This window comes from Triturus cristatus, chromosome 10, assembly GCF_964204655.1.
Source record: "Triturus cristatus chromosome 10, aTriCri1.1, whole genome shotgun sequence".
Taxonomy (NCBI): domain Eukaryota; kingdom Metazoa; phylum Chordata; class Amphibia; order Caudata; family Salamandridae; genus Triturus; species Triturus cristatus.
In genome coordinates, this window is record NC_140593.1 from 312,833,982 (window position 1) to 312,854,639 (window position 20,658).

Consider the following 20,658-nt stretch of genomic DNA (forward strand, 5'->3'; position numbering starts at 1 on the left):
AACTTTTAGAAGGTTACCTATACCCTGCCTAAAGCAGCCAGAGGCTAATTTACATTAGCTTTCAACCCTCTGCCCAGCCAGTGATTGGCATACATGAGGTCTTAAAGAGGTGTAAAAACTGCTCCCAGAGCAGAGACAATAGCCTGGGTGTGGGAGGTGTTTTCTTCCCCTTGCAGGAATACAAGTTTGGGTGTATCCAGGAACGTTATTAACTTCAAAGGGGACTGCCTTGTTACAAGCAAATGTTAGGTGACACTTGGAAAGACCCAGCCTTTGACCCCATAGTCAGGCTAGCACCAAACCCAGTGAGAGAAAAGTTACCTCTAGAACATCGAGCTTGGGATTTTTTACGGTAGGGAAAACAGGAACTGCGGAAAAGGTGGGTAGGGATGCCCCAAAATAATTTTTACTCCATTGGTTAGTAAGTGGAAAGGAGTCATCCACCTCCACTAGTTGGTGCTAAGCATAAATGTGTCAACTCCAGGCACAATCCTAAGAACACTTCCTGGACCTGTGGAAGATCAGAAGAGGACTGGACCTGCTCTCTATGACCAGAGAGGAGTGAAGGACTGAACCTGATTCTCCTTGTACCCAGGACAAGAACATCAGTTGACTGACCTCCTATGTGGCTCTAGGGACCCAACAAATGGCAAGAGGCCTTTCTCAAGAAATACCCAGCTAACCAGTGGCAACTGGACCTGGATTTAAGTTTTCTGTTGGCTGCTGCATGGCACCCTGAGAGTCACTGAGTGCCTCACCTGAGGTCCTGGGGGCCTTAGAAGTGTACTCCTCTTGTTGCAGGGGCACCAGAAGAAATTTTGGCAACTTCTGAAAAGCTTTTCTCCAGAGGTCCAGAACTTCAGGGTGAACTGCCAAAAAAAGGTACCGAATGACCGTTCCATGCTGTCGGATTGAACTTCAGCGTCGTCCAGGTCAAGCCTCCCAGCACCTTGGAAAAAATGACTAAGTCCCATTCTGCATTGGGACTGAGAAAGTTTTCGGTGCAAAATATCCAAAGATCCATTGCTCCAGCGGGGCTACCTGCTTCAAGCCTTCTAGCCTTCAGTTCCACAGAAGCGGCTACAGTTTACTCAACATCCCGGTCAGGAGGATTTTTCTTCTGAAAAAAATGAGAAAGTCACTATCTGTGTTGGTTATTAGAAATGTCAACGTTTTTCTTCAAAGAACGTGATGATAAAGCCCCTTTCTGATATAGGACTTAGTAATTGTTAAGAACCTTTTGGTTTTCCGACTTTTCTTGGCAACCTGGTGGAGGAAAAAGCACTGGTGGATTTAAGCACGGACACAGGTCTCTTAATGTACTAAAATGGAGAAAGGACAACTAGGGTTTGGGAAGACATGAAACACATTTCAAGAACTTACCCCCATCTCAAACACATTCCCTAGCCACTATAAAATACTCTGCAAGAAGCCTTGCTGACAGTGAGGTCACACAAAAGAGCCTTGTTCTGTAGGAAAAGAGAAATGAAAGTGACTTTTCTAAAAAGAATCTGCTTACAACAAGCAATGCAGGTGAAAAAAAGACATTCTGAACAAAATGTTTTGACTCAGCACAGAAAAACGGTTCCTAAAAGTGTCACCAGATCTGAAAGCATGGCTTGCCTTTTCATTACTGTCTATGTAAGTCACAGGCAGCAATGATGTGACTTATAAAAGTTTGACAACTTTTTTGCAGAAGAGCGTATCCATAGCCATTTTATTGGGGACCTGCACCAGTATTATTACCAAGCTCTTTTACCCAAATGGAGCTTGCAGTGGCTGTTGACTAGTTATTCATCAACAGAATTCTTTAGATGGCCCACATGGGAAGCCATAAAAATGGATTTGGCCTTGACTCAATAGGCCTGTGGTGGAAATTAAAATAAACCAAGAAAAACAATGAAAACTCTGGAAAGGGTCTCAAGATGAAAGTGAATATCCATCTTCCATGCCTGCTTGTTTTCTGCAAAGATCTGCCATAGAAGGGAGTAGGCTTCAGTCACTTTGATTGTTTGTTTTGACACAATGTTTGAGATTGATTGAGAATGGTACGGTAAGAAATCCAGATAGGCCAAACATGAAGTTGTTGAGTAGTTTCTTGGCCTCAGGCTAAAAATAGCCAGTAAATGAAATTGACTGAAAAGAAAGAACCTAAGGACCAGTCAGGAAATCCAACAGTGTTGTGATCAACAAACAACTCCAGCTGAGTACTACCCTAAAGTAAAGGTCTGTGTAGTGGATGCTGTGACATCTAGAGCTCCCAAAAGCAAATGAACTGCTCCCTTCCTAATACTGGACAAGGTTGATGTGTTGAACTACCTTATTGCTCTTGTGAAGGGCTGACATGTTGATGGTGCTTATAGAGATGAAGGAGATTTAAAGGAGAATGTGGATAACGTCCACATGATGTACTGCACAGCAAGGAGAGGACAGATCACTAAGGAAATTAACCTCTCTTCGAATCTGACTGAGCAATGTCAGCACAATATGCAGGTTCTGTAACAGTACAGCCATTTAATTTGTTTTCCTTATCGGTTGCTGTTGACCTTTTTCCTGGGGTGCTCAGTTTTGTCCTCTTATTCTTTACCAACATAGGGGCATATCATCAAGGGCTGGTGACATAATTATCACCGCTTTAGCGTCCGTTTTCAGGCGAAAAGCGGCGATAATTATATCGCATTATTTGCAAGGACACGCTAGCGCGTGTTTCCTTGTTTCAGCTCCCGTTTTGTTCACGCCTCGCTTTGCATCTCTAATGAGATGCAAAGGAGGCGTGCCTGACAAAACACCATGGGAAAATATCGCTACCCCAGCTTTGTGATATCATCAACGAGGAGTAGCGACATTTTAAATCCTGTTAACTATGCCTTAACGCAGGAATTTAATGTCTGTTAAATTCCTGACTAAGGCATAGCTAACATGGGAGGTGGATTATGGTGATACGTCCACAGGGTCGTATCACCAAGGCTATCTCCGTTTTGGTTGCAACATCGCTGATTTTCCAGCAATGTTGGCCCATTTTTGCGCTAATTCTGGAATATTTATCACCTAGGTTATACACGTTGTAAATAACGCGCTAACCAGGCGATAAATAACAGCGATAGACGGCGATAAATATGAAAGCGCTAATCTGTTGCTAATATGCCCCTGGGTTCCCTGTGGCCATACTATTGTAGTGTGTCCCCCTCATCCTCCTTAAATCACCTGGGCCTTTTAGATTTCAGAATTATGTGATTCGTAAACATCTGTTTTTGATTTACAGGGCTGTATTGCTGCAGGGCGCTACACATAAATGCACTAGCCTTTTCAGATGCAAGTGATTTTGAAATTACATTAATTTTGTCTTATAATCCATCTCCCAACCCCGCAGTCTAAAGGTTGTGATCTCGCCTCTTCCTGTGTCCATAGATGGTGCATTGAGAATGTGATAAACATTCCCCCTTTTGACACTTTCCGTATCTCTATTTATTTAAATGAGTTTTATATAGCACTAGGTAGACCCAAAGGCATCAGAGCTCTCTACATGTTATGTGCATGAATTTTACTCACGTTGCATGCGAGGGTTTGAGTGAGTCCTAAACAGTCAACATAAGAATATAGAACAATACAGCAATTAAGGTAGTAAAAGTACGTAATAATACAGCTTTAAGTTAAACAGTGTTGAAGCCAGGTTAGATTCTGAGAGAGTCAGAAGATCACAGAGAAGGATCTTGTCGCTGGGGGTTGGATCTTTGGGAAACTTAGCTCAGTTTGAGAGCGTGTTGAAGGAGTTGTCAAGCAGTAGAGATTTCATGTCAATCCCCTGCTTTCTTGTGGCAGAGTTATCGTTCTAAGCCTACTCCTTCCTATCATAGTGGTAAGTAGGTCAATCATTTGCTTTTCCTCTACCTTACATTTGCTCTCTTACACCTTGCCCTGGCAAGCGTTAGTCAACATCCTGAATCTCAGCTGGGGTTTTGGTAAATGTGCTTCGAGTGGTTGACACTATTTTAAATTGTAACAGTTATCTAATATCCCTTTGAGGCGGCGCACCGGTGGATTGCCCGGTGCCCGCTATGACCAGTCCAGCCCTGAGCACAAGTCTTTGCTGATGTAGGCTCAGGGTTTGAGATTGTCAACTAGCTTTCTGTCAGCACTGACTATTTGCTTGGCTGTGTCAGTACTCTGCCTTAAGGCTGAGTCTACAAACTGTATTTATTGAAAATCTGCGATCACAAAAACATTCAGCATTTCCCAAAGAAGTGGCCAAGGCGAGGAGCCCCACCAGACGAGGCAAAACATACATTTACGCGCAATATTGGAAGCTTCCACAATCTGTTTGCAAGGTCAATGTTTCACTGCTGTAAGTGAGGAATGAGATCATGGACTTGAGTCTGTGGATACTAGTGAAACTGGAGTACATTACTTCTGTTGTATCTAAACATCTCTCTCAATGCTTCTTCTTTTAGCTACACAGAGGTGTAGCAAGGGGGGGCAGGGGGACAGTCCACCCGGACGTCACGAGTTTTGGTGTCGGCGGACCTAAACCACCCCTTCCCCGCTCTTTCATGCAGACGCCAACGCAGAAACCGCCAGCAGCACCCTCCCTCCACCCCACCGTTCTTTCACGTGGCAGCCGCAGACGGCAAAAGCAGTGACCGCCACAGGCAGCTCAAGGGCTAGCTACGCCACTGTAGCTACACAGCAATTTTGAAAATCAAACGTCTGGTGCCAAGCACAGAAAGCCATCTCGCTATGAGGTGAGGGTTTCTAATTAGAGTGTCAGTCGGTCTAATAAAAGATTGGTATTGCAGGTTGGACTTAATACAACTATATTAGGACGAGACAGTATCTCTGCCTACTGTGGCTGGACTAGTGGTACCAGTGCATATGCCCTCCTGATGAACAGGGGGGGATGGTTACACACCCAGGATCCATGTTTTCAAAAGATCATAACACAAACCGGCAGGTTTAAAATGTAGCCTCAGTTAATGATTTCTGGAGTTGAGAGGATTGAGTTAAATGAGGTATACCACCCTGGGACAGCTTCTCCAATGGTAGCCAATATTAATCCACTTGTGACTTCTGTAATACTGCAAACAGAATGGGCCACACAGGGAGGTAAAAGAATTAACAGCCTCCTTCCCTGTTCTTTGGAGCAGGAACGTTCCCATAAGGGGAACTGAACTCTGTACGCTTACAATCAGAAAATGGAATAATAATTGGTGGAGTCAAGTAGCTGGTGGAGTAGAATTGATGCAATTCACCTAGAGTGAGACAGTATTCAACTCTGCAATGAAAGCTAAGTAAAGCCCTATGCTGCAGTTAGACACCCCCTACACATGGTATGGTGAGACTGCCCTTTGATAGGACACTGTAGTGGAAAACAATATATTGCTTGCATATATTCGTAATTGCACAAAACATCTCACTGTTGCACTTGCCTTAATGCTTAATAAACAAGTCGACAATGCAAAAAGAGACACAATGTTGTATTTGATAATACAATGCATTTATTTCAGGAAACCTTGGAGGCAACAGAAAGAAAATGAGAGGCAAAAGATTTAGACCGCGCTCCAATTCCACTGAGTAAGTAAAGATTTATGACTAAATACAAGATACACATCCTTTTATGAGTGATTGCTGCTTTTACTTGTGATGAACTAAAGAAGCATGATGTGAATACCCTTTGTAGTCTACTTCAAAGTAATTGCATTGTAATGACTGCATCATATTTTGGTAGTCGGCGTAAGAACTGCAGTATAGTCAGAAAGAATCTTGAGTGCTGTTGCGTTTATAGTCCCAATCTTTACATGCTTCAGCAATAATGGTCAGGGTCGGTGAAAGCAACAACCTAGAGGGTTCAGTTGTGTTTGCGTCTTACAGGTAGCCACTTCAAGTCATGAAAGCCTTTATGTGATTATTATTGAAGCTATTTATTTCTTCACTGTATGTAAGTGCTCATGCACGGCTGCACTGGTTTCAGAGACTATAAAATCACACTTCAAAGCATACAGGCTCTCCTGTATTTCAGAGTTAACCCTCTCAATGACTGCCAAGCCATCCTTGTGGGCTCTGGAAAGACAATTTAATCCTTTCCAAAATGTTAACTCGTTCTTGCAGTATCCAAATGCTGTACTTCAAGAGACCTGCATGCAGAAATTATCTGCCTCTGAATCTAAACATAGCGGGGAACATATATCAAACTTTTGCGCAACACAGCAAGACACCTTGCTGTGCTGCGCAGCGTGAAAAGGCAGGAATGCACTGTATTTAACATTATTCGGCGCAATATACGGCGATGCGCTGCCTAGATAAAGCTATCTCCTTGTTACACCTCACCTGGGGAGGATGTAGCATTTTGATGCATTCCCAGGTCTACGTGTAATGACAAATCAAGAAATGTACCAAAATCCATTGGTGAATGCTCCACCCATGGAATGCTTCCCTGGGGCAGAGTACTGTAAGGCAGCAATTTGCACTTCCATGTGTTTCTACAGATTTGTCAAGCCAAGCAGCAAATGTTCGGTGGAGCAGGAGTTCATCTACAGTCCTTTCCAGTCAGAATCCACATTGATCATCTCGTCGTTTTGTTCTTGAGCTGTTTGTATACTGCACAACACCCAAAATGGCAGTTGGAGTAATCTTGCAAGATTGATAGTTTTTGCATAAGTGAAGGCTGCTTTGAAGGCACTGCATCCCCAACATCTGGATACCTACTCCCAAGCATAGAAACACCCAAGGATATCTGTTGTCAACATGCATGTCCATGGTTTTGATTTGTTCGATCCTGTGTGCCCTTGTCTTCACTTTTTCAGGAATTTTGTGCCTGAGTACTGCACCAAGGAAGAATGTGGTCTTGTAAATTACTAGTAGCACCCCAAAATATGGTTATGGTCGCTAACGTTAAAAATGTAGTGGGTGGAAAATCAATTACTGGTAACCCAGGAATTACGTAGGTGTTGCCACTGCGATCCAGTGCTGATTGATTCCTTTTTAGAGTAGTAGAGACCCTGTGTACACACAGCAACCGATCACCAACTACTACTACAAACCTAAAATATGCCCTCATCAAACATGATATCCCTTCACAAACTTCGATTTGGATCTTCTAATTGCATGAAGGTCCAGTTTACTCCTACTTTAATAACCCAATGTAACATCCTACTAACAATATGTTACTTCATCATCCACAAATGTATTAGCATCCCAAAACAGGGTTAGAGTCTCTAAATCTACAAATGCAGTGAGTTACAAGTCCTCAATAGGCAACCTAGGAGTGAAGAAGATATTGTCTTTGCCACTAGATTCAGAGTAATCTCCTATTGAAATGTGTACACACAGAAAAGCCAATTAAAACCAAAACCAACCACTGCAGCAACCAATTAACCACTGCTACAAAGCTAAAATATCCCTTCATCATTGCAAGAATTGTTCAAGTGGAGGCTTGTGAAATATCAGATCTCCCCACATTCATCAACTTGAACTTTCTTTTCATACCCAGGATCTGGGTTCAATCATACTTAAATAATCTTATTTGATATTCTACTATTAATATGTGAACCGCTCCTCAACAATGGCAGATGAAACAAAACAATTTGTTCACAGAAACTGTTGGGAATACTCCATTCTCCTCTTTCTAACACCTTACACCCAATATACAGCTAAAGCATAGCAAATTTTACTTCTTTCACAATATATACCACCATTTAATCCACAACGCCTTATTCCCTCAGCAAGTTAAAAAGATAATCATTCTAAAAAAAGTACGCTACTTCAACATCATTTTTAGGAGAGGTTACTATCCCATTCAATATCCAAAAAAACACACTCACGTGGAGAGTGAAGCATATAGTTGTACACCATGACTTTGCACAATCCTTTTATCTATCCATCCATATGAAAGGAAACACTTTTCTCCCGATAATTCCTCCACCCAACATCATATCATCCAGCAACACATCAAAATATAATAAAAGGAACAGTTTTGAAGTGGTTTCCATAATTCCTATGGCAAATTCTGTAAAATTAAAATCAGTTGAATCTGCTACTCTTCAATTGAAATTTGGTGCACCACAGAGCTCAATTCTTTCACCTCATCTGTTCATTTATATATGAAAACTCCAGCCACAATACTATAAGAAAAATCTATTCAACTATATTATTAATTTGCTTACAATGCTCCACTACAGTGAAGAGTCTCAGACACATCCAAAATTAAAAGATTACAATCCTTCCTTAAAAAAGAGAACCAAATAAATGATCCCACTCGTTCTGGAAATGAATCCACCTAAGCAAAATTTCTACTTCCTTTCCTCTTTGACTTCCCACCCAATCCAAAAATGGCTTCATTTTCTCCATCCCATTGGTATTTTCCTCATCCACAACGTATGGTCTTTATCATCCGCCAAAATCGCATTCTAAATGAACATATCACAGAACTGACTAAATCAGCATTCTGCCAGGTTCAGCTAGTCAGGAAGATCAAACACTCTGCCCCTCACTCCACCCACAATCTTGGAGGTAATGCAGTTCTGGCAGTTCTTCCCAAATCTTTGACGGGAGCTATTAGAATGTTCTGCCATGGTGCCACCCGAATTGTTGGTGGAGCAAAAAGGATCAGATCATGTCACTCCCATCTTTGAACATCTCCACTTATTCCTTTTGAAGATAGATTTGCATTTGATATCTTCAATAACACACTATGTAATGCATTTCTCTGATTAACTCATATTGCTACATCTTTCCTGATACAACTATCTATTCCGTTATTATTTCATATGTGGCAATGACTATGTTCTTATTTTACCAGTAAAGTTATCTCTAAAGTGCTCATCTGGCTTCATGGCTAGACCTATGCTACAGAAATATTTAAAATAATAATAATAATAATCTGTGGAATTATAGAGGGGTAACAGTACATAAAGGGTAAGCATTTCAGCTAGGGGCTTGGAGGGACATCAAATAGAAAATATGAGTGAAACTCTAGTTGTCTACAATGTCTCTCAGAACCCCAAGGTAAAAACACCTCAGTTCTTTACTTTTTAACCACCTACAATTCTATGAAATGCATGGCTCCTCCAAATCAGAGTTGATTGAAGAGGCATACAAAACATGGCCTCCAGAACCCCTCCCAAAGATAAAAAAAGAAATCAGGCCTGCTTCCAGCCACCCCACCACCTTCTACATTTACACTCCCTACCAAAACTGAAAAAACAGGCACCTGCCACCTAGCTCCACCACTCTCTACATTTACACTCCTTTCTCATCCAAATTGAGAAAAACTGCCACCTTCCCCCTCTACAATTTCTCTGCTCCTCCACTCGCCAGTCAAATATAAAAAAAGCATCTTCCTGCCCCTAATTCTATCCATCCTCTGTGCATCACTTTACTTTTCCAAGTTGCACTCTGTGCAGAGAGCCATTTCTGTGCTGACCCCTAGCTTATTTTCCCCTGTCATCATGAGTCTGCAGAGTACTATGATGATATGCTGATAGGGGAATGTGGGGGTGGGCAGAGATACAAAACTGCCCACAGTCCCCAGCGTTTTTTGAGTCTGTGGAGACCCAGAAAAGGCATTAGAAGGAGGTTGAGACCACTAACTGCCATTTCGCTGGCTCTATCGTTTCTCCCCAGACCCGAGTAAGGCAGTAGAACACAGAGGAAGTGCACACTTCTCGTGGTGACGTTACAACAGCCGCAGCTTTTACATCACAGCTATGGATGTTTCAATCTGGTTATTCATGCTAAAGACTTAAATGGAAGACATACATAACAATACAATTGGAAAATCCATGTGGTGGTGAAGCTTCAAAAATCGCACTAGAGATCTGGATGTTCCTAGAAATTGTGTGGCTTTTAATTAATTCATTCCGGTCCTATTGTTTTGTTTTAAGAAACTATGTGAGAATTAGTCAGCCTTGCCTGCATGTAGTATGGCAGTGGAATCTATTATTTTGATGTGTAACACCAAAGGCCATTTCAGACTGGGATGCCCTTACTGAACTAAACCAGACATTCTAAATCAGCCAAATATCCACTATTGATACCAGTTAAAGAGCAAAACTAGCTGTCAGGTAGGTACAACAGTTATAAGGACATCTCATTAGCTTTGTAGCTGTTATTGACCGGGAACAAGCTACAAAGATTTTCTTTGTTTTTCCTTTTATACTGGTCAATATAATGCGCTTTTCACGTTCATCATCCATATTCTCCTATATACAAATCTAAGTTCAGTGTTAGAGGGCTAATTCTTAAATGGGCATTAATATTACACAGAATTAATTTCAGTACTAGTATCGTGGTAGTGGTGAATTTAGTTCCTAGCTTGTCTGTATCATCCTTTCGTGGTGTATCTGCAGGTCTGGTAATTAGAGTAGGCATGGTTCTAAATGTTCCTCTATCCTTTTCTTCATACCATTTAAACATTGGAGCTATGTTGCCAGTGATAAGGATGAGTATTAATTTGACTGTGCATGCCAAAGGTCTCATTTGAACATCCAGTGACATAACCTTCATCTTTTAAGGTGGGTTCCACTTTATTGGACCTGGTAATGGTGAACAGCATTTAATTTAGGTGCAGGAACATAAAAAGGCCATGGTCACACCATTAAGTAAATAAGGTTGCTGAAATCAACAAAATGTTTATTTTTATGAATTATAGAGCGCTACCCAATCAAGGCTCCCCAGCACTACTGCAGTACCCCACACTCATAAATACTGTCCTAAAAGAGTTGGGGGTCAGGTAACTAAACAATGAACCATCAACTCTAGCTTTCTTAAACCTGGGCAGAATTCCTAAGCTGGATTTTGCTGACCAAAGGGCCTGGCTGGCACATATGGTCGAATCATGCCCTTGATAAACCTAAGATTGGTGTTTGAAAATGCCATGTAGACAATACATAATGCTTTAAATTTGACCGGCCTCTCCACCGAAATGGGAGATGACAGAACACAGATTGAAACTTCTAGTGGCACAGCGTCATTGTGGATTTCTGCAGCCATTTAAATCAAGAGTGATTGACCATAAACTCAAGTGTGTTGCCTTAGTCCAGGCAAAATGTAATAATTGCCTGGACAGTGGTCTTCTGCATATGGTCTGGTAAGGCCCACAGTATTTTCTTTAGAATGCGCAGTAGGCCAACACCCAGCTAATTTTTTGATTTGGAGGTCCTAATTTGATTCGCTGTCAAGCAATAAGTTCATATGGCCATCACACTGGAGACCAAACTGCTGACTGATTTCCATCAACAAGCACTTTATCTTCCTTTTAAGATGTAGACAGTTAATCTCCATCCGATTGGATACAGCATGCAGGCAAGCTCAGAGGCGTACCGTGGTGACTACATACTCAGGGGAGATCAATTGATTGTCATTGGCGGGCAAGAATAAGGAGATGTTGAAGGATTCTACAAGGTGAGCCAGAGGTTGGACTTAAATATTAAACGGAGTTTGGCTCAAAAAGGAGCCCTAAGGAAATCCACGCTCAACTATAAGTGTCTCATAGTAGAAAGGTTTGTCCAGGACCTGAAAGCACTGACCTTTCAAAAAGAAATCAAACTATGTCAAAGCCATTTCTCTGATCCCACAGTCCTGTAATCGACACAGCAGAACATTGTGCGAGACAGTGTCAAAAGCACACTAAGATCCAACTGGATCACAGCCCCAGTTCCAATCCTGTATAGAATTCATTCATGTTCATCTATTGCCAACACCAAAATAGAGTCACTGCTGTGCTCTGGAAGGAAATTGGACTGGGAGGTATGGAGAAGGCCATGTGCCTCTATCCAGGAAGATAACTGAAGTTTAATCAATTTGGAGACAAAAGGTAGTAAGGAGATGGGTCAGAAATTTTCTGGCTTGGCTGCATCTGTTGGAGGCTTTTTGAGCCAGGGTACTACCACAGGATGTGTCCAAGCAGGAGGCACGGTACTGGAAGAGATTGAAAGATTCAGGAGTTCCACCAGGAAAGGGCAGATAATGGTCAAGACAGACTGATAAATGCTAGGCTGAGCCAAAGAAGTCAAGGCTGTAATCGAAAAAGGCTGAAAAGAGGGCAGCGTAGGTCCAAGACCTGTAGGGGAGGTAGAGGAGGGTAAATAATAGCTGGTTGCTTCAGGGAAAGCTGTTCATATCACTATCACCGATTTAGAGAAGTAATGAGCTGGCTTGTTCATCTGGTGGGATTGGACGGCTTCTAGGAGTTTTTAAAACTGGGGTCTGAAAACTGCCTAATAATAGAAAAAATCTCTTTCTCTATATGGATACTATTTCAGTTTTGATAGCAATATGACTCGAGCAGTTCATCAGGAAGCTTTATTCGGCCAAAGGTCATAAAAGGCAAATACACACACAAATACATTCATCAATTAAATGAAAACAATTACAGAATCAGACATGATCAAAGATTTTTAAAAAAACAGCTAAAAATGACAGCATAAAATGACACATGAATAGTGCAGCAATGACATCAAGCATTTCAAGGATAAGAACAACTGTGTATGACAGCATAAAAAAGTGGGTGTATAGTGCAACTGAGCCAACAACATGTCATATTCTATACTGGCCAGGTTGACCGCACTAACTACATAGTGTTCATAAATCTCTGTAACAAAACATGTGCAAAATAAATCCAGAATAAAACATAAAAAATATAGAATATAGGGGTAGAACTAGTCTCATATATAAACTGTGCTCTAAAAACATATTTCCTATGGTTAATTACACATTGTATGTAGCTCACTAGAAACAAGCATATGCGTAGAGATGGAACGGATTCTAAGTAGAACAAAGCTCCCCTATAGTGTCTGACATTAATATTGTTTACGAGTGGCAATACAATAGATTTCCTAAAACTAGAATAACATTTACAGAATAACATTAAATGCAGAGTGGAATGTATAGAATGATCGTCATTCTGACACACATCAAGGGTCATCAGACGCCAGACTGGGTCTGGAAAGACCACTATGATGCACAAGGTGTATAATCTCAACCTGGTCATCAAAACCCACTAATAATTATTGTTTACCCATGTGAGATATGATTCCCTGATAAGTCAGGAATTTAAAGGACTGTACAAACATACTGAACTTTTAACCTTCTCAGTACAATCTCTACTATTTCTACGCCAGCTTCAAAAACGATCTTTTAGGTTTTGTCTAAAGGTCTGTGAAAGGGACTCGGGACTAGTCTAGAATTCAGGAAAACCCAAACTAATACTCATGTTCTTTTGTACATTAACCAGGGAATACTGGCAGCCTTATCCAACTTCATACAGTCCCTGATCACAATGCAACTAAAACAATCTCTTGCTTTGTCGAAATTGATAGCCACGGAAGAAGTGGTTGATTTCTAATAAGGTCATTAACGTAATCAGGGCTGAGTTCTGCATGGATAATGTAAGTAGCTGTGCTCTGTAGGACCCCCAACAATATTGTCAAACATCCATTTTCAATTCTCTGCATTATCATAAAATCTTTAGTCCCTCAGACACCAGAACCATAGGTTGCGACTGTTAGGCATTTAGCTCCATATACAGTCACAAACTCCTTAATAGGCTTTGAAGCCTAGATTTCTCATAAGTCTAAAGAGACCCCCCACACTACAGGCAAATTTGGCTGCAATGGCTACATCCAGTTGTTTCCATGTGCTGTGGTCTACAAAAAGTACACCTAAATGGGAAAAAGTAGGTAGGGATAGATACAATTTAGGCCCTTAAATCACATCTGAGTTTTAGAGTGATTCACTGTTAGTTCCAATCCATTCATAAAGTTACAAAAATGCAAGTTTTGTTCTGGCGATTAAAACAGTGTCATCCTCATAAAGCAATATGGGGATGGCGTGAGATCCTATATACAGCACATCCAAGTTTAAACTGACCAAATGATGTTCTAAACTGCTCGTATAAAGAGTGAATAAAAGTGGTGCCAAGACACATCTGTGTCGGGCAACCAGGAGAGAGTAAAAAGCTTGCAGTGGTTTTCCCCATGGGGCCTTACCTCACATTGACTGAAACCTCGCTGTGACGCTCTCTAAGAATGTAGACAATGTCAGGATGCTCCAAAGTTTAGTGTGATTTAAATAGTAAAAACTGACTTTAAGTCCTTGAATGCTAAATAGACATGCCCTGACAACCATAGTGTATTTATTGATTATTAGCTGTAAATTGAGGCATTGTTCCACAGTGCCTAGCCCGTCTTATATCCATATTGAAAGTCAGACACAATATTGTTACCCTGGACCCAGGTCTGTAATCGGCCTAAGATAACTCTGCCCATAATCTTTGATACTTCATTAATCAGGGACATGGGCACCATAACATTTTGGGCTGGTCTTGTCTCCTCTCCTGAACATGGGCACAATGACGATTGTGACTAGGACTTTGCTAGGCCAATCTTAGATATGACATTCAAGACATTAGTCAAAAGTGGATCCCAGAATTCAACATTATCTTTAGATAAGTCCTGCTGGAACCCTGTCAGAGCCAAGTGCCTTTCCTATAGGGTATCTAGTTATGGCAGCTATAGATTCATTCATCTCAATCTTCATACCTGTATCAGGAGCCACTGAGTTTTCTACCAAGGTACTAATAAAATGTGATAGTGAGTTAGGTTTGTCATAAAATTCTTTAAAGTGCTTAACCAATCTATCCACGCTGATGACCAAAGCAATCTCTGCTTCAGGATCCTCATTAAAAAAGGGTAGTTTATCACTTTCTAAAATTGCAGAGAGTCCTTCAAATTACTGGCAGTTATCAGGGACTCATAAGCCTCGAATTTATTTCACTCTTTCTAATGCTGTCTTATAGGATGTACGACTCATTCTAATGAGATCAGCATCTTGTGGGATAATTTCAATAGCTTTTAGGTCTGCATATGCTTTAGAGCAATTGGAGTCAAACCACCCAACTTGTTTCCGTGGACAATTTGCAACCGGAAGGGTGAGCATCTCCATTATCGAGGTACAGAGATAATCAAAGCATGTTATAATTTCAGTGGATTCCCCTTCAGTGTCAATACATGTGAACAGTGCCTCTATATTGTTCTGCACAAGGCCATTAAACAGCTTTAACTTGTCAATCCTGTCTCATGTCGATAAGACGCTTTTATTCTTAGTAGCAACTAAATGGACAGGGAGCTCGCAGTTAATCAAAGGGTGTGTGTAGCCTAAAAGGAAGCCAGCAAGTAAGTGGTGAGCACTAAACACATTTTCCTGAACATTATGGCAAATAAGATTTCCTAGCAAATCATCTAGGAACAGAATAAAATCAATGATACTATAACAATCCCTGCCTATGTAAGTTGGCTTTTAAATAGGACAATCAACAAGTGAGTCAAAAGTGAAGTACAATCGACACTTACCTACAAGTTCATTAAGAGCATCCAATACGGGTTGTGGGTAAAGGGCATTAATGGATCACCATAAATGTCACTTAGGCCACAAGTCACGTGCCAGCATGGTTACAGAAACGAATGTTAAAATCACCCATCCATAAAATGGAAACCCAGAACGTGTGGAAAAACCCTCCATCTCTCTACTCACGGTATTGATGATAGTACAGTTACTGATATCAAAACAAACATTATAATGATTAATCAGCAGAAGCTCCTTGGAGTGGTATTCCAACCATATGAAATGAAAGTTACAAAATCTCAGGGAAATGCAATTGATATCAAAGTCAGCAAGCCACCCTTAGTCCTCCCAGCAGACCCGGGGTTTACTGGTGTAAAATAGGACATATAGCCTTGTATGTGACATGGATTGATGGACCATGTCTCTTGAATTGCAATGTTGTCATAAACTGTGAATAAGCTCTAACCAATGGGCTGTTTTTGTGGCTTTATGGTATTTCTGAATTGACTCCATAAATTACCTTTCTACATGGATCATAGTGTTTCCTCCAATCCCATTCAAGCTTTTTAAACTCCTTCATGATAGGCATTAGACTGGCATTAAACTATGGTGCTGGGTGCTTGAGGGGGTTTCGGGAATCTCTCCTTTATGTGCACAAGACTAACAAGAGGCAGGTTCTCACAGTCAGATCTGCATACTCCACCGTGTCTGGGAGATACGGCTGAAAATGCTCTAGAAGGCTGGGCAGGGACTGTATGTTTAGTCTAGACCATGGTCGAGACAACCTGAAAGGAAGCACTGACTTGAGTTGGAAGAAGTCTTGATAGAGATCTTTGTCAGAATCATAAAATTATTTGACCAATTAAGAGAGGAATGCCAAAATCTAATGCTACAAGGTTCGATAAAATTGGGTCCATTATATGGCTTGGAGTGTGGTAGGACTATTGATAAACAGCTGAAGTTGAATAGGCTCAAGGTCATCTAGGAGATTCAACATATAGGGACATTGAGTAATATCAAAATTAATATTGAGGTCTCCTATAATTGTAAAATTGACTGCTTTTAATGCATAGGGCAAGACATAATGGTATCAACCAGATCCTGTGTAAACCGAGTATTAGATTCTACTGAGTGATTCAAAAGTGTGCCTGAAAACAAAGATTAATGGGAGAGCATCAAGTAGAAAAACAGCTCTTCGCAATTCAGCAATTGCAAGCTCCTACGATGTGCATGAGAAACAGGTTATCGCAATGCCACCTTCTGGTTTATCTATTCGATTGCACCTGACAATATGATACCCATCCGGTAAGGCAAAAGCCATATCAGAGGTAGTCTGCTTGTTGGCCCATGTCTCTTTTAAAAATTGCACATCAGGGGATAGGTTATCTAGAAATGTAAAAAAAGATCCTATTTATGCTTGGGAATAGAACTGAAGTTCAAACTGCAAAAGGAGAAACAGGTGTTACCTTTGCCAAGATAATTTCTTTCCCCACATGGCAAAATGTTTACCTCAGCCTCCTCACAGTAAACATCTGGCTTTAGCCTAAAATAGCAGTATTGGCAGGATGTGACTTTCTCAGCTTTCTCAGGTCAGGCTCACTCAGGACTCAGAGCCTGACCTGGTACAAGCCCTTATACCAGGCTACCAGATCGCCCGCTTGGACCGCGTCCAGGGGAAAGGCGGGGGGCTTGCTATCATTTATAAAGACATCTATTCCTGTTGCTGCCCTATGGAGTCCATTGCAGACTGTGAGAGCATGCACTTTGTCATTGAATTCTCCCCTAACAAAAGCTTCACTGGCATTCTCATCTACCGCCCTCCTGGAGCATTCAAACAGTTCCAGACAGCGCTACCTTCTGCTGTGGCCGAACTAATTACTTCACCGGCAAATTTCACACTACTGGCGACCTCAACATACACTTCGATAATACACAGGACAGCGTCGCCACGGAGATGACGGCCAGCTTGTCTCCTCCCCTACGCACACAAAAGGCCACCTACTAGACCCTGTATTCAGCAACTGCACACAGTTAATAATTGGCACTATCAGTCGTCTTCCATGGACTGATCACTTCCTGATCCCACTCACCTGGACTACGCACAAATGCGTCCCACCCTCCCACATCCCCCGCAGAATGAGGAATTGGTCCAAACTATGTCTGGACGACTGGACCAACATTCTTACCAAAACTCGGCCTGTGCTCAACGGCGATCCCTCTAAAGGTAACAGTGAATACGACAATTGGATCACGAATTCACTAGACTCCATATTACCCCCCCGCACTACTAGCTCAGAAAGACATCAGAAAACAGCGCCCTGGTACTCAGAAGAACTTAGAGACAAAAAGCGCATCTGTAAGAGGCTGGAAAGGAAGTGGTGCCTGAGCTACGCTGCTACGGACAAAGCCACTTACAGGGAGGACATTGGAGCCTACAAATCGGCAATAAAACTGACACAATCGATTTATTACAATGACAAAATAATGTCGGCCAAATGTAAACCCAAAGAAATGTACCAAACGGTAAAAAGCCTAACTACGCTTCCACCCCCACAAATCGCCAACCCCAATGTGCCCTCCCGATGTAACGATCTGGCTGATTTCTTCTTTCTTAAGGTAAACAAAATCTACACATCTTTTCCGGACATTGACTCGGACCCATTCCCCCAAGGACATTATCCAGCAGCTGAAGAAGAGGAGTCGCCTCATAACACCCATAGCCCATTTCCTACAGTTAGACTCAGTAACACTCGAGTCTCTGATGCACCAAATAAAATCTGGCTCCCCATGTGACCCTGCACCACCGAATACGCTGGTCTCGGCTAGCCAGGTGATTCTTCCCACACTATTGGAGTTATTGAACTCTTCGATAGTGACTAGCATAGTTTAACCAACCTGGAAACATGCCAGAGTCCGAGCACTCTTGAAGAAACCCAACCTCGATCCTGGCAACCTCAACAGCTATCGCCCTATCTCATTGCTCCCCTGGGCAAGCAAAGTCCTCGAAAAACACATTAACACCTCTCTAACCAGGTTTTTTGAGAGCAACCATCTGCCTGTCACCACCCAGATGGGCTTCCGTCCCAAACATGGTACGGAGACGGCTTTGGTGGCAGTCACAGAGGAATCGAGGCGGATCCTAGATCAGGGGGGATCAGTGGCAGTGATCCTCCTTGACCTGAGTGCCGCCTTTGATACAGTGAACCATAAAATCCTCCTTCGCCGCCTCCTGAGCTTAGGAATATCAGGAGAAGCCCTAGCTTGGCTCAAGTCCTTTCTAAAAGACCGCACCTTCCGAGTCTTTGAAGGAGCCTCAGTCTCCTCAAGCAAGCCTCTGGAATGTGGGGTACCGCAGGGCTCCTCATTAAGCCCCACGTTATTCAACGCATACATGAGACCACTGGCAGGGATTGTCCGTCTGCATGGCATTAAGATTGTCACTTATGCGGACGACACCCAGCTAGTGGTCTCCCTTGCGCATAAGAACAGTCAGCAAGCACAGACCAGCTTGATTCCCTGTCTGGAACAGGTAAAGAGCTGGATGACGAAGTCATGCTTAAAGCTCAATGGGGATAAAACCGAGCTCATGCTCCTCGGTCCATCTGCCCCCTCCACCTTAGAGCTATTGTGGCCCCCCAGCCTAGGTGCCCCCCCCCTACACCCAGAGATAGCATAAAAAGTCTCGGAATATGGCTAGACAAATCCCTAACATTCAATACACAAGTCACCAAACTATCAGCAACATGCTTTGGTCTCATCAGGATGATTAAAAAAATCCTCCCACTTCTGCCTTTCGAGGCCAAACAGGTAGTCATCCAGGGCTTGATTCAGTCCCGTATTGACTTTAGCAATGCCCTGTATTTAGGGGCTCCTGAATACTGCCTGAACAAACTACAGCGGATCCAAAACTGTGCAGCCCGTACACTTCTTGGAATCCCCCGCAGAACCCCGATAGGGCCGGGATTAAAAACTTTGCACTGGCTCCCTGTCAGGGAAAGAATTAAGTTCAAGGCCATGTGCATCACCCACCAAGCCTTTTGGAAATCCGGCCCTGTAATCAACCACTCCCTGGTCACTCCCTACCACCCCAAGAAAGAGCTTCGCTCCTCTCAAGCCTTCCTAGCCGTTGTCCCGCAGATACGAAGATCCAGAGCAGGAGGTCGATCTTTCTCCTACAATGCATCCAAACTGTGGAACTCTCTCCCCCTACATCTAAGGTCCCACTCCAACCTACTAACCTTTCGCAAACAATTAAAAACCTTTCTCTTTAACTAAAAACAAACTTACTCCCTGTGATCAACTTTAGTAGAAGGTTCATTCTATTCCCTAGCGCCTGGACGCCTCAGGGCAGCTGTTTGCGCTTAACAAATTTCTTTCATTTCATTTCATTTCAATGAAAACATTGGGACGAGGTGGAGCTAGAGGAGAAAATCCGTCGAATAAAGGAGAGTCTGAAATTGACATTGGGTGGAACACCTGGCTTCATCCAGGTGTGGGCTTGCCTTTGGAGCCTGCTGCACTTGTCGGCATATGGCCTTCCATTTTCAAGAAAAGACCCCAGATGACTAGAGCACTCTACCATCAATAATGAGACCTAGAATATGGCACAGGCAAGATGGCAGAAAATAAGGCCCCTGAATGACCCTCTGCAAAAAGAACATGGACCAAGGTAAGTCAGCAGTACACAATTAACACAAAAGCATTTTAAAAATACACAAAAAATAGTCTGTTAATAAAAATCCTACATTTAATAAAACAGTAGCAAGTTTAATTATATTAACAAGAAAAAATACAGTGCAGGGTGTAACTCGTGAAAACGCAGTAGCAGCTGTGCGTCCGTGCAGGGCCTTTGATAGCTATTTTATAGCTGTTATGGCTATTTTATAGCTGAAGAGTAATGAAGAAGGGTCTCCCGTGGCCAGCTAGAGCACTCAGCCACCAAAAATGGGGCCTAGAATATGGCACAGGCAAGATGCCTAAAAATAAGTGTTCTGACCAATCCTACTCAACAAATCACGGAATAGGGTAACAACAGCACACAAACAAAACACAAATATGTAAAAAGCACAGCAAATAACCAGTTAAAAAGATCCTATAATTTTTAAACAGTAGTAAGTCATTATTTTAAGCGATAAAAAAAATATTGAAGCCTGTAGGGCAGAGCATCCCAACCCTACCAAATTATGTGTTTTATTAGACTTCGTTTCATGACGGGGTACCGAGTCCTGAAATGGCTGCTGCCACATCTTTGTTGATGTGGTGGCAGCCAATCAGATCTCATTTTAAGATATGTCGACCCCGTGGAGCCTTCATGCCATAAAATAT

General features: G+C 42.2%; 1 protein-coding gene across 3 annotated transcripts in view; it reads left to right on the top strand.

Moving 5' to 3' along the window:
- The window catches only part of ADAM22 (ADAM metallopeptidase domain 22), a 1,168,071-nt gene that overhangs the window by 1,087,819 nt on the left and 59,594 nt on the right, over positions 1–20,658 (top strand). For all 3 annotated transcript variants that reach the window (XM_085631338.1, XM_085631339.1, XM_085631337.1), the window contains one exon: positions 5,502–5,568. In XM_085631338.1, coding sequence (XP_085487464.1) covers positions 5,502–5,568 — 67 coding nt within the window. The remainder of the gene's footprint in view (positions 1–5,501; positions 5,569–20,658) is intronic.